Here is a 15,703-nt window from a genome sequence, read left to right on the forward strand (position 1 = left end):
AAAGCCAGTACCTATTCCAATGCCTGCTCTATCCAAACTAGATGACTCATGCAAATCAGGCAACTGTCAAAACAAGTACCTAAACTATCACAAAGTGTCTCCTGAAAGTCTTTATTCAAATGGAAATCAATTATGAAGAACTTATGTTTAGTGATTTTTGTTACCATAATTTTGATAAGGAAAAATCTACATAAAGATAACACTAATTTAAGATATATCAAAGTTAAAATAATTATTATATTAATATCAGGGTCTTGGAAGAAGAAGGGATGTCCTTACAGAGTATAATTGGGGCAACCAGCAAATTTGAGTGTAAACAATAACTCATACAATAGCATAGTGTCATTGAAAATTCCTTGATTTTGATAATGTAATATGCTGTCAGAGAATGCCCTTGTTCTTAGGAATTACATACTAAAGGACCTAGGGGTATAGGGGTGTACTGTCTCCTAAGTGGCTCAGAATTTTAAAGTACACACACATACAGATAATGACAAAGTAAATGTGACTAATATGGCAAAAGTTTTAAAAACTAGTGAATTTGAGTGAAGTGTAGCCAGAAGTTCTTATAATATTTTTGAAACTTTTCTTTAAACTTAAAACTTCAAAAATAAAGCGTTCTTAACATTTTTTAAATCTCAGAATAAGTATCATGAAGTTATACTCACAACAGAAAATAAAACTATGTACAGTTAAAAATAGCTCCAATATTAGTCTACTCTACAGGATTTTCATATGGTACCTAGAAACATGACCTCTTAAAAGCTGAGAAGTCTTTTCCAATGCTGACAGCAGGTAGCCACCCAGTCTGTTATCTATGTGCACAATAAAAGTCACCTGACCATGTGGAATGAACTCTGGGTTGGTTACACTCATTTTAAATGGTCCTAGACAAAGAATTTAGATTCAAAATTCATTCTATGGATGCTTTTTCTGACAGAAATAACACACCATTGAGCAATATCCTCTGTAAAGTCTATCAGGAGAATAACAACAAAAATACTTTAAGTAAAATGTCCCATATATTTTGAGAGAGAGGTTTCTGAGAAGAGCTTCAATTACTTTGAGATCTAGAAAATGAGTATGATAGAAATCAGGCAAAATAAAGTTCTTATTTAGTAATACTTTTTAAGGAAGTTTCTCCACTTGATGGTAAGTCAGATAAGTAAAAGTCAGCAACTACAAAGAACACTAGAAATAAAGACCTACCAGCCATTATTCTAACAATGAACCTAAAACAATCCTCCAAATATTTATTTATATTCAGCTTGTGACTGAGAAATGGATTCACAAATACTCAGTTACCTCTTTCAACTACCTTTGACTTAATCAAGCCCAATTACCACTGGCAAGAAGGCAGGTAATTTATTCCGATTCTAAGAACAAACATCTTTCATCCGTCTAAATTATACAAAATTCTCTTTTAGCTTAAAACATGTTTAGTCTGAACTTCAATTTAAAAAACACCTACTAAATTCCATAATACAATAAAATAGTCAAACATAAACAGCTAAGGGACTACAGTTGTCACAGTAGACAGCAATAAGTTTGTTTCATATAACTCTAAAGTAATCAAATCATTAATTTAGGAAATGTCAGGACGTATCATCATAATCTAAAAGAGTTATCACTTATTCCATTAATGATGCCTTGTTTCAAAACGTTCTTGGGAGTCTTCTTCTGAAAAGGCTTCTAGTTTCATTCCAATTCCAAAGAAAGGCAATGCCAAAGAATGTTCGAACTATCACACAATTGCACGCATCTCACACACTAGCAAAGTAATGCTCAAAATTCTCCAACCTAGGCTACAAATGTACGTGAACCAAGAACTTCCAAATGTTCAAGCTGGATTTAGAAAAGGCAGAGGAACCAGAGATCAAATTGCCAATATCTGCTGGATCACAGAAAAAGCAAGAGAATGCCAGAAAAACATCTGCTTTATTAACTAACTACGCTAAAGGCTTTGACTGTGTGGATCACAACAAAGTGTAGAAAATTTTTAAAGAGATGTGAATACCAGACCTCCTTACTGGGAATACCAGTCCACCACGTTGATGGACATAGAGGTAAGAAATCTGTATGCAGGTCAAGAAGCAACAGTTAGAACTGGACATGGAACAATGGACTGGTTGGAAATTGGGAAAGGAGTATGTCAAGGCTGTATATTGTCACCCTGCTTATTTAACTTAAATGCAGAGTACATCGTGTGAAATGCTGGGCTGGATAAAGCACAAGCTGGAATCAAGACTGCCAGGAGAAATAACAATAACCACAGAGATGCAGATGACACTACCCTCAGGGAAGAAATCGAAGAAATCGAAGAGGAACTAAAGAGCCCCTTGATGAAAGTTTAAGAGGAGAGTGAAAAAGCTGGCTTAAAATTCAACATTCAGAAAACTAAGATCATGGCATCTGATCCCATCACTTCACAGCAAATAGACAGGGAAACAATAAGCAACTTCATTTTCTTGGGCTCCAAAATCAGTGGAGATGGTGACTACAGCCATGAAATTAAAAGACGCTTGCTCCTTGGAAGAAAAGCTATGACTAAACTAGGCAGCATATTAAAAAGCAGAGACATTACTTTGCTGACAAAGGTCCATCTAGTCAAAGCTGTGGTTTTTCCAGTAATCCTGTATGAATGTGAGAGTTGGACCATAAAGAAAGCTGAGTGCCGAAGAACTGATGCTTTTGAACTGTGGTGTTGGAGAAGGCTCTCATGAGTCCCTTGGACTGCAAGGAGATCAAACCAGTCAATCCTAAGGAAATCAGTCCTGAATCTTCACTGGAAGGACTGATACTAAAGCTGAAGCTCCAATACTTTGGCCACCTGATGGGAAGAACTGACTCACTGGAAAGACCCTGATGCTGGTAAAGATTGAGGGAGGAGGAGAAGGGGACAACAGAGGATGAGATGGTGGGATGGTATCATTGACTTGATGGCCATTAGTTTGAGCAAGTGGTGATGGACAGGGAAGCCTGATGTGCTGCAGTCGATGGGCTTGAAAAGAATCGGATACGACTGAGTGACTGAACTGAACTGACCAGGCAAAAAAGTCATATGACTTTACAGTTAAACATCTTGGAGGAAAATGGAATTTTCTAGCTCAGTTTATTCATTTCACTCATTGGACTTGAAAGTGACAAAAAAGTGAAAGTGTTAGCTCTCTCAGTCCGTCCTACTCTTTTTGATGCCATGGGCTATAGCCTGCCAGGCTCCTTTGTCAATGGAATTCTCCAGGCAAGAATAACAGAGTGGGTTGCCATTTCCTTCTCCAGGAGGTCTTCCCAGCTCAGGGATCAAACCTGGTCTCCTGCACTGCAGGCAGATTCTTTATCTGAGCCACCATGGAAACCCTAGACTTGAGATCTTATTAATTTGTAGCAGTCATTAAAGTCAACGTTTATGCTAAGAACATTCAAAGAACTGATGATAACCTCTGAAGGAAATTTTTTAAATGTTTACAACCTTAATTTCATACTGGTTTTTCATCTTACTATAGCAGCTTTAGGTCATATATCTAAGCACTATTTGAAATTTACTGCAAGTCTAAAATGTATTTCTTGGCAAAAAGAAAAAATTCATTTTCCTACTCCATAATCTCAATTTTTACTTTTTTGTCTCTTTTACATCCAAATAGTTCAAAGCTCCATTCAAACCTACCCCCCTAAATAATTCTTATAGGATACCAGGAGAAAACAACGAACAACAGATTGGAAACAGAAAATGAAGACAGCCAAAATGGAATGAAGGAATTTTTCGAGAGAAAAAGGTAAAAAGGAGAGGAGACGGAGTCATACATATTCACACACATGAACACATCATGGCAATCATTTTTAAAGCTGGTTCTCAGATTCAAACAACACTGTACGTGTATGTAGCTTTATCAACTGCAGCCTAAACTTACTGTTTGTTTGAAGACTAAAGGCAGAAAGTAATGGTTATAAAAGGCAAAACTCCAAAGGATTCTGTATTATCTTCTTCACAATCTGAGTCATTATTTCCTGGTTTCCTGTATCCAATAAGAAGATTCAGATTTGGGATTCTGACAGGCACAACTTGATCTATTTTCTAATCAGTACTGAACTGTGTCATTTATGAAAAGAAGCTCATTTTAAAGATAAAATTATGAGGGGATAAGGGCAATACAGGGGTAGGGAAGTACAAGGTACAAACTATTAGGTATAAAATAAGCTACAATGATATACTGTACAACACAAGGAATAGAACCAATATTTTATAATAATTATAAATGGAGAATAACTTTTAAAAATTGTGAATCACTATACTGTACACCTGGATCGGTAGGTGCCCAATATGCTGCTGGAGATCAGTGGAGAAATAACTACAGAAAGAATGAGGTGATGGAGCCAAAGCAAAAACAATATCCAGTTGTGGATGTCACTGGTGATAGAAGCAAGGTCTGATGCTGTAAAGAGCAATACTGCACAGGAACCTGGAATTTCAGGTCCATGAATCAAGGCAAATTGGACGTGGTCAAACAGGAGATGGCAAGAGTGAACGTCAACATTCCAGGAATCAGCAAACTGAAATGGACTGGAATGGGTGAATTTAACTCAGATGACCATTATATCTACTACTGTGGGCAGGAATCCCGTAGAAGAAATGGAGTAGCTATCATGGTCAACAAAAGAGTCCGAAATGCATTATTTGGATGCAATCTCAAAAACGACAGGATGATCTCTGTTCATTTCCAAGGCAAACCATTCAATATCACGGTAAGCCAAGCCTATGCCCCAACCAGTAACGCTGAAGAAGCTGAAGTTGAACGGTTCTATGAAGACCTACAAGATGTTCTAGAACTAACACCCAAAAAAGATGTCTTTTTCATTATAGGGGACTGGAATGCAAAGTAGGAAGTCAAGAAACACCTGGAGTAACAGGCAAATTTGGCCTTGGAATATGAAATGAAGCAGGCAAAGGCTAATCGAGTTTTGCCAAGAGAACACATTGGTCATACATAACAAACACTCTCTTCCAACAACACAAGAGAAGACTCCACACATGGACATCACCAGATGGTCAACACTGAAATCAGATTGATTATATTCTTTGCAGCCAAAGATGGAGAAGCTCTATACAGTCAGCAAAAACAAGACCTGGAGCTGACTGTGGCTCAGATCATGAACTCCTTATTGCCAAATTTAGACTTAAATTGAAGAAAGTGGGGAAAACCACCAGAACATTCAGGTATGATCTAAACAAATCTTATGACTATACAGTGGAAGTGAGAAATAGATTTAAGGGACTAGATCTCATAGACAGAGTGCCTGATGAACTATGGACGGAGGTTTGTGACACTGTACAGGAGACAGGAATCAAGACCATCCCCATGGAAAAGAAATGCAAAAAAGCAAAATGGCTATCTGAGGAGGCCTTACAAATAGCTGTGAAAAGAAGAGAAGCGAAAAGCAAAGGAGAAAAGGAAAGATATAAGCATCTGAATGCAGAGTTCCAAAGAACAGCAAGGAGAGATAAGAAAGCCTTCCTCAGCAATCAATGCAAAGAAATAGAGGAAAACAACAGAATGGGAAAGACCAGGGATCTCTTCAAGAAAATGAGAGATACCAAGGGAACATTTCATGCAAAGATGGGCTCGATAAAGGACAGAAATGGTATGGACCTAATAGAAGCAGAAGGTATTAAGAAGAGGTGGCAATAATACACAGGAGAACTGTACAAAAAAGAGCTTCATAACCCAGATAATTACAATGGTGTGATCACTCACCTAGAGCCAGACACCCTGGAATGTGAAGTCAAGTGGCCCTTAGAAAGCATCACTGTGAACAAAGCTAGTGGAGGTGATGGAATTCCAGTTGAGCTATTTCAAATCCTGAAAGATGATGCTGTCAAAGTGCTGCACTCAATATGCCAGCAAATTTGGAAAACTCAGCAGTGGCCACAGGACTGAAAAGGTCAGTTTTCATTCCAATCCCAAAGAAAGGCATTGCCAAAGAATGCTCAAACTACCGCACAATTGCACTCATCTCACATGCCAGTAAAATAATACTCAAAATTCTCCAGGCCAGGCTTCAGCAGTATGTGAACTGTGAACTTCCAGATGTTCAAGCTGGTTTTAGAAAAGGCAGAAGAACCAGAGATCAAATTGCCAACATCCACTGGATCATCGAAAAAGCAAGAGAGTTCCAGAAAAACATCTATTTCTGCTTTATTGACTATGCCAAAGCCTTTGACTGTGTGGATCACAATAAACTGTGGAAAATTCTGAAAGAGATGGGAATACCAGACCACCTGACCTTCCTCTTGAGAAACCTATATGCAGGTCAGGAAGCAATAGCTAGAATGGACATGGCACAACAGACTGGTTCCAAATAGGAAAAGGAGTACGTCAAGGCTGTATATTGTCACCCTGTTTATTTAACTTATATGCAGAGTACATCATGAGAAACACTGGGCTGGATGAAGCACAAGCTGGAATCAAGACTGCTGGGAGAAATATCAATAACCTCAGATATGCAGATGACACCACCCTTATGGCAGAAAATGAAGAGGAACTAAACAGCCTCTTGATGAAAGTGAAAGAGGAGAGTGAAAAAGTTGGCTTAAAGCTCAACATTCAGAAAACGAAGATCATGGCATCCGGTCCCATCACTTCAATGGAAATAGATCGGGGAACAGTGGAAACAATGTCAGACTTTATTTTGGGGGGCTCCAAAATCACTGCAGATGGTGACTGCAGCCATGAAATTAAAAGACGCTTACTCCTTGGAAGGAAAGTTATGACCAACCTAGATAGTATATTGAAAAGCAGAGATATTACTTTGCCAACAAAGGTCCGTCTAGTCAAGGCTATGATTTTTCCAGTAGTCATGTATGGATGTGAGTGTTGGACTGTGAAGAAAGCTGAGCAACAAAGAATTGATGCTTTTGAACTGTGGTATTGGAGAAGACTCTTGAGTGTCCCTTGGACTGCAAGGAGATCGGACCAGTCCATCCTAAAGGAGATCAGTCCTGGGTGTTCATTGGAAGGACTGATGCTGAAGCTGAAACTCCAATACTCTGGCCACCTCATGCGAAGAGTTGACTCATTGGAGAAGACCCTGATGCCGGGAGGGATTGGGGGGCAGGAGGAGAAGGAGACGACAGAGGATGAGATGGCTGGATGGCATCACCGACTCGATGAACATGAGTTTGATTGAACTCCAGGAGTTGGTGATGGACAGGGAGGCCTGGCGTGCTGTGATTCATGGGGTCGCAAAGAGTCAGACACGACTGAGCAACTTAACTGAACTAATACTGTATACCTGTAACATATAATATTGTATAGAAACTATAATTAAAAATATAACATTACAAAAAATAGATTTATTTTATACAGGCACTGTATAAAATATTTTGTTGTGCTTTGCTAATACCGTGTTGTTTTACAAATTGAAAGTCTGTGGCAACTCTGTACTTAGCAAGTCTATTGGTTCCATTTTTTCAATAGAAATCTGTTCACTTTGTGTCTATGTCACATTTTGGTAATTCTTGCAATATTTCAAACTTTTATATCTTATTATTAACAATAGTATTAATTAATTGTTACTATTTGTTATGGTGATCTGTGGTTTCTAATCCTTGATATTTTAATTGTTTTGGCATGCTATGAACTGCACCCATATGAGATGGTGAACTTGACAAACACTGGTCGGTTGTTCCACTGACCAGCTGTAAAACCCCACGTCTCTCCCTCTCAGGGGAGCCTTCCTAAGTATCTGAAGCACAAAAATATTATAATTAGACCAATCAATAACCCTACAATGACCAAGTGTTCAAATGAAGGAAGATTTATACACACTTCTCACTTTAAATCAAAAGCCAGAAATGGTTAAGTTTAGTAAGGAAGACATGCCAAAATGATAGGCTGAAAGCTAGGTCTCTTGCTCCAGTTAGCCAAGTTTTGACTGCAAAGAAAAAAAGTTCTTGAAGAAAACTGAAAATGCTACTCCAGTAAAAATATAGATGATAAGAATGCAAAACAATGTGGAGAAAGTTTTAGTGGTCTGGATAAAAGATCAAATCAGCCACAACATTCCCTTAAGCCAAAGCCTAATCTAGAGTAAAGTCCTAACTCTCTTTAATTCTACAAAGGCTGAAAGAGGTGAGAAAGCTGCAGAAGAAGTCTGAAGCTAGAAGAAGTACGTTCATGAAGTTTAAGGAAAGCAGCTGTCTCTATCACATAAAGTGCAAAGTGAAGTAGCAAGTGCTGATGTGGCAGCTGCAGCAATTTATCCAGATCTAGCTGAGATAATGAATAAAGGTGGCTACACTAAATAACAGATCCACATAGACAAAACAGCCTTCTATTTGAAGAAATTGCTACCTAGGACTTTCATAGCTAGAGGGAAGTCAACACCTGCTTCAAAGCCTCAACAGGCTGACTCCCTTGTGAGGGGTTAATGTAGCTGGTGACTTAATGGTGAATCCAATGCTCATTTAACATTCTGAAAATTCTATGATCCTTAAGAATTATAATAATCTACTCTGCCTTTGCTTTATAAAGGGAACAACAAAGCCTGGATGACAGCATATATGCTTACAACATGGTTTACTGAATATTTTAAGCCTACTCTTGAGAACTACTGCTCAGAAAAGAAGATTCCTTTCCAAATATTATTGTTCAATGACAACGTCACCCAAGAGCTCTGATAGAGACATACAAGATTCATGCTTTTTCATGCCTCCTAACAAAACCTTCATTCTACATACAGCCCATGGATCAAGGAGTGATTTTGACCTTCAAGTCTTATTATTTAAGGAATACATTTCTTGAGGCTACAGCTGCCATAGATAGTGATTTCTCTGATGGATCCAAGCAAAGTCAATTGAAAACCTTCTGGAAAGGATTTACCATTCTAGATGCCATTAAAAGTATTTGTGATTCATGAGAAGCAGTCAAAATGTCAACACAAACAGGAGTTTGGAAAATGTTAGTTCCAACCCTCATGGATGACTATGAAGGGTTCAAGACTTCAGTGAAGGAAGTTTTGGGCATGGTGGAAATAGCAAGAGAACTAGAATTAGAAGTGAAGCCTGATGATATGACTGAATTGCTGCAATCTCATGAGAAAACCCATGATGGATGAGGAAATGCTTCTTATGGATGAGCAAAGAAAGTGGTTTCTTGGGAAGGAATGTATTCTTGGGGAGGATGCTGGGAAGATTGTTGAAATGACAACAAAGGTCACATAATTATAAATCTTGTTGATCAAGCAGTGGCAGGGTTTGAAAAGACTTACACCCATTTTGAAAGGAGTTCTACTATAAGCAGAATGCTATCCAACATCCACACATGTTACAGAGAAGTTGTTTGTGAGAGGAAGAGTCAATCGATGCAGCAAACTTCACTGCTGTCTTCTTTAAGAAACTGCCACAGTCACCCCAACCTTCAGCAACCACCACTCTGATCAGTCACCCATGAGCATCGTGGCAGGACCCTCCCCCAGGCAAAAAGACTGTGACTCACTGAAGGCTAAGATGATAGTTAGCATTTTTCAGCAACAAAATATTTCTAAATTAAGGTATGTGCCCACTTAACAGTCTCTAGTGCAGTGTAAACATAACTTTAATATGCATTGGAAAAACAAAAGCTTCGTGTGACTAACTCTATTGTGATATGTATGTGCTTTATTTCGCAGGTCTGAAACTGAACCTGCAATAACTCCAAGATATGCCTGTATTTAGAATAAATGTTATTTTCTTCAAATAGAATTGAAAACTAAACATTTGGTATAAAATTAAACGGCTTCTCTTTAGAATAGATCAAATGCTACTTCAACCAGTAGAGTTATAAAACTTAACCTAAAGACTTAAAATCAACTGTAAATCATTATATCCTTCACATATAACTGTGTTATATGATCTTGAGGCAGAACACTTTATAATGACAAGTATTTTTCATTGTTGACTCTAGTAATTCTAATTTTGATAACACTAAAAAATTGATCCAAACATATACTACTTAAAATTGGTATACATACTTGAATCTAGATTGGATTCTAAAGTGAGAATGCGTTGTTGTGTTTCCATGTTAAAGATGCTTGTGTATCCTTTGCTGAATGATGCTACCATATGGCTTGGGTCACTGCTTACCAGATCCACAGAGGCAGGGACTCCCAATTCTATAAGTCAAAACATATTAGAAGAGAATGTCAGTTAGGGTATACTTTACAATATGCTTCAAATACAGCAAAACAAGCTGCAGTGTAAGAAGAAAACCAAGCTCAATGCTAGAGTAAGAATTCGCTCTTTTAGTCCTAGTTTGTTTTACTATCCTTACTTGTTTACCACATCTTCCACCAGTCACTCAGCCACTGTATTTATTGAATCCAAGCCTTTATTTAGGAATAAATGGAAAACATATGGACTACAAGTTTTTCTACTTCCATCTCAAATCAACCTGAGGTGTAGAGTGGCATCACGGGAATTCTTCATTTTAAAAGCCCATCTAACTTTAGTGAGTTACTAGGAATTCTAATTCACTAAAAATATGGAATTCAAGAAGTAAAATTTCAAATTGTTATTTATTGGTAGAGTCATACAAATATCAAATGCAGGCAACTCGTCAAAACCTAGGCACAAGTTATGGCAGCTCATGAATAAAGAAGACAATTTTATTTATCATTTAGAATAGGGTAAAACTTGGTTAAAATCTGGAACTTATTTATAAATATTAAAAGTGAAATTCTATGTATACGTGATCATAATCTGATTTTTAAAATCTGGTTCAAAATCTAAGTAAACCAGCAGTTCAAAAACGTCTATCTTCCAGAAGAAGATACATTAATGGACAATGAGCATACAAAAAAAGTGCTCAAAATAGCCACCAAAGAAATACAGCTTAAAAAGACAATGAAATACTATTGCACACACCCATCAAAATGGCTAAGATTAATTACACTATCAACAACGAATGTTTGTAATTAAGGATGTAGGGCTCCTGGAATTCTCACACATCGCAATAAGTGGTACAACATGGCACAACCGCTTTCAAAGAAAGTCTGGCGATGCCACATAAAGTTAAACAGTTAAATACATAAGTCTACTTCTAAAGACCCCAAATTCTATTTACAGGTCTTTACCTGCCTGTGATTAAAAAAAAAAAATACAAATGTTCATAGGAGTTTTGTTCATAATAGGGAAAATCTAGAAACAAGCCAAATGCTCATCAAGAGGTAAATTATAAACACAGTGGTTTAAAGAAATAACTACAAGCAATAAAATTAAATTATTAACATTTATTACCACATGGATAAGCAACAAGAACATTACAGTAAGAGTAAAATGTCAGATATAAAAAGAGTATACATTGTATGACTTCATTTATATGAAATTTTAGAATAGACAAAACTAATTTATAATGAAAGAAACCACAACAGTGGGTACCTCTGGTTGGGAATGAGGGGAGGAGATGACTGTGAATAACACAGAGAAACTTTTGGGCACTGAAGGAAACGTTCTCTATCTTGATAGAAGCAAAAGTTTCATGTATTTGTCAAACTCATGAAAATGTATCCTTAATATCTGTTTTTGATTGTATATAAATTATTTCAATTTTTAAAAATTCAAAACAAATGCCTGCTACTTCACCAAATAGTATGCTTTTTAAAATTATACATACTAAGTTGGAAATTCAACCAAATATATTTTCAGTGCTTAAAAAAAAAACCCTTCAAATTAAATTTAGAACAGTAAGAGTCTGTAGAATCATCTATTTGTTTCTTTTAGAATAAGACATTTTACAAAAGACTCTGTAAGAAGAAGGAGAAAAAGGTATGTACCTTGATTATCATTAAACACACTCAGGGCTGGAGCAACCTCCGTTGTATTCCACAACCGGAGAGTGCCATCTGCTGAACAGGACAACAAACGCTGGTGTGCTGCACTGTAGGCCAAGCCCCAGACTGCGTCCGTGTGGCCCAGGAGAGGGCCTCTTAAGACAGAAGGATCTACGACAACAGCAAGAATGCAGGGGAAAAGCACAAATCATAAAGGTACTGAGAGAGTCCAATGGAAACTAGAAGATACAAACAAAGTATAAAATATACTTCCTAGTTTCTATTATTCTTTTGAAATGTAGCAAGAACAGGACTGGAAACAATGCAAATATAGGGTTTAAAATGTCTAAATTAAAATTTTAAAGTACATATTTTTCTCCTTAAAAAAATCAGCCATTTCTTTCTCCCTCCCTTTTTTCCTTCCCATTTGTCTTGATTTTTTTTTTTTTTAAAGCATGTTAACACAAACCATTAGGATTTAATCTACTTGCAGAGAAACCACAACTCACATTCCCTGAGGAAGTGATGTCCTTCAGCACCTGGCACACACCCTTCAGGTCACCTGTGCTATGATGGTATGACTACCATCAAAGCTCTTGGGAGCAACAGGCCTCTGACATTCTTAATGGACATGAACTGAGACCTACAGAAACCCCCAAATTCTCAAACAAGACACACGGATGATACGCATGTGGCGAGGGAAAGGGGGAGGAGCCAGGAAGGAGTGTTTCATGATAAAAGCCAAATTGGAAATTTTACTTATTAACTCTTACAATGACTCTAGAAGTTGTACTTTCAAGATAGTTCAGAGATGTTAAGTTTAAAATGTCACTGGTGTTATTTGTTCTATATCCTCTTTGCTGCTGCTGCTGCTGCTGCGTCGCTTCAGTCGTGTCCGACTCTGTACGACCCCATAGACAGCAGCCCACCAGGCTCCCCCGTCCCTGGGATTCTCCAGGCAAGAACACTGGAGTGGGTTGCCATTTCCTTCTCCAGTGCATGAAAGTGAAAAGTTAAAGTGAAGTCGCTCAGTCGTGTCTGACTCTTTGCGACCCCATGGACTGCAGCCTACCAGACTTCTCTGTCCATGGGATTTTCCAGGCAAGAGTACTGGAGTGGGTTGCCATTGCCTTCTCCGACATCCTCTTTAGTTACACCATAAAATATTTATTGAAGATACACTGTGTATTTGGCACTATGCTAGATGCAGGGGTCATGCAGATGATTAGACACAATACCAACCCTGTCTTCAAAAAGTAATGTGGGTTAAGTACAATAACGGTGGCAGGTACCAGTTACTGAAGAGAGAGACTGGACACTTCTTGGAAAGAATTACACCTAGAGTGTACAGATGTTGGCTTGTCAAAGGGCAGAGGGAAGGCGCTCCTGGCAAAGGAGGTAGCTCCTACAAACTCACAGAAGGAAAAATAGAACACTACATCAGGACATTTATAAGAAATTCAGTATTACTGGACTGTGAAATTTGAGGCAAGAAGTGGATGAGATGAGAGTGGTCAGTTTATGGTGGGATGCCTATGACATACTCAGGAAATTACCCTAAAAGCAACAGAGAAACACTGAAAGGTTTCCCAGAAGCAGCAGTGTGAAGCCAGTATTTAATATGGTAACTCTGATTACAGTGTAGCAGAGATTGGAAAGAAACAAGATGAAGGCAAGTTTCAGAAGACTGGGAGAGTGAAGATGAAAATCAAAGCGAGGACAGTGATAAAAGGGGCAGAAAAGGAGTAAATTCAATAAATATTTAGGGGGTATTAACAAAAAGGTATAGTAATTAGTAAGTGATGGATAGTGAAATAGTATAAAGAATCAAGGATAACTCTTGGGTTTCTAGTTTGGATAAGTTTGGTAGTGCTACCACCTGATAAAGAATACACAAAGAATATTTGAAAACAGACTTCCCTAATAGTCTAGTGGTTAGGACTTGGTGCTCTCACTGCCAGGGCCACGGGTTCAATCCCTGATTGGGGAACTAAGATTCCCCCAAGCTGCATGCTGTGGCCAAAAAAATTAAGAATATATGGAAGAAGAAACAGTGCTTGTAGAGATTTATGGACAATAAGACGGCCATTTTGAAATGCTGTGTAGGTAGCCTCTGGCTTAAAAAAGAGATTGATGAGTCAACAATATATAAAACCACAAAGTGGATTCAGTCTACCAAAGAATATGTGTACAATGCAAAAAATGAGTTAGGGTCTAGCCTCGAAAAATGTCAATATTTTTAGGTGAGAAAGTAAAAGGAGTTTATGACGGATAGGGAATAGAAACTGTCATAGAGTTGTGTCAAAAAAGCCTATAGTGAAAAGATTTCAAAAAGGATAGAGTGGTCCACAGTTTCAGATAGCCAGTACATCAAGTAAAATAAGAATTATAAAATATCCCTTGGATCAGCCAGTTAGATAGTTATTGATACTTTTTTGTATTTAAGTGGCACAGCCACAAGACAGAATGAAGAGGAATGATGTACAGTGAAAGAACATGGAATCAATAACTAATAATTGTGTTTTCTAGACCAAAGAGACACGGGAAGGAAGAGAGGTTAGACAGATGGTAACGAAGACCCTATATGCGAGACAGCAAAAAAGACACAGATGTATAGAACAGTCTTTTGGACTCTGTGGGAGAAGGCAAGGGTGGGATGATCTGAGAGAATAGCCTTGAAACATGTATATTATAATATGTGAAACAGATCACCAGTCCAGGTTCGATGCATGAGACAGGGTGCTCAGGGCTGGGGATGACCCTGAGGGGTGGGGTGGAGAGGGAGGTGGGTTCAGGATGGGGGACACATGTACACCCATGGCTGATTCATATCAATATATGGCAAAAACCACTACAATACTGTAAAGTAATTAGCCTCCAATTTAAATAAATTAAAAAAAAAAAAAAGAACCAGAGAGGGAAATGGAGTCACAAAAGGCTTCTTCTTGCCCGAGATGGGAGAAACCTGAATTTACTATTTGTTCAAGAGTTGGACACGACTGAGCGACTTCACTTTCACTTTTCACTTTCATGCACTGGAGAAGGAAATGGCAACCCCCTCCAGTGTTCTTGCCTGGAGAATCCCAGGGACAGGGGAGCCTAGTGGGCTGCCGTCTATGGGGTCACACAGAGTCGGATACGACTGAAGTGACTTAGCAGCAGCAGCAGGGGATGGAAAGAGAGCAAAAAGGGTAAGCCTTCAGATGAGTGCAAAAGAGAGAGGCAGCAAAAATGAAAGACAGTGCAGTCTCAAAGGAAACAAGAGAAGGTCAACAGCGAAACGGAAAGGGTTGGCCTGGGAGAATGAGGTCAACTAATCAAGAGAGGATGAGATGGCTGGATGGCATCACTGACTCGATGGACATGAGTGTGGGTGAACTCCGGGAGTTGGTGATAGACAGGGAGGCCTGGCATGCTGCGATTCATGGGGTCGCAAAGAGTCGGACACGACTGAGCGACTGAACTGAACTGAATCTCTGAAAGAGGGATAAAGGAAGTGATGAAAAGTATGAAACAGATAAATCCAGAAAAGAACTGCAGCAGGAGACAGGGTGTTATCTTTCACAAAATATATGTTAAATGATTACTAAATAAATGTTGGGAGAATATTTTAGTTACTGAATTTCTTATCTTAGGTTTAGTGGTGAAATTAATCTAAAATGGTAATAAAAATAAACTATGGTTTTATGAAAAATACGACACTTCATACCATTCTATAATTTATGGAGAATTTAAAGAGAAAATCAAAATAATTGAAAGAGAATTTATGATAATATCTAGTGATAGATTATACAGTTTTTGATTCATGGTGCTGTTTCCAAATCCAAAGGGTACTTCTTAATTTTTAAAAGTCTTTTAAATTTTTGGTGTTATACACTCTGAAAATCATTAGCCTCTACAC

The 15,703-nt window shown here is 38.0% G+C and overlaps 1 protein-coding gene across 2 annotated transcripts in view; it reads right to left on the reverse strand.

Annotated features, from left to right (window-relative positions):
- STRN (striatin) overlaps nucleotides 1-15,703 on the reverse strand; it is a 118,831-nt gene that overhangs the window by 16,724 nt on the left and 86,404 nt on the right. For both annotated transcript variants that reach the window (XM_070798503.1, XM_070798504.1), the window contains 2 exons: nucleotides 11,806-11,973; nucleotides 10,006-10,146 (listed from right to left, as the gene is read on the reverse strand). In XM_070798503.1, the coding sequence (XP_070654604.1) occupies nucleotides 10,006-10,146; nucleotides 11,806-11,973 (309 nt within the window). The remainder of the gene's footprint in view (nucleotides 1-10,005; nucleotides 10,147-11,805; nucleotides 11,974-15,703) is intronic.

The sequence above is a fragment of the Bos indicus genome, chromosome 11 (assembly GCF_029378745.1).
Source record: "Bos indicus isolate NIAB-ARS_2022 breed Sahiwal x Tharparkar chromosome 11, NIAB-ARS_B.indTharparkar_mat_pri_1.0, whole genome shotgun sequence".
Lineage (NCBI taxonomy): Eukaryota > Metazoa > Chordata > Mammalia > Artiodactyla > Bovidae > Bos > Bos indicus.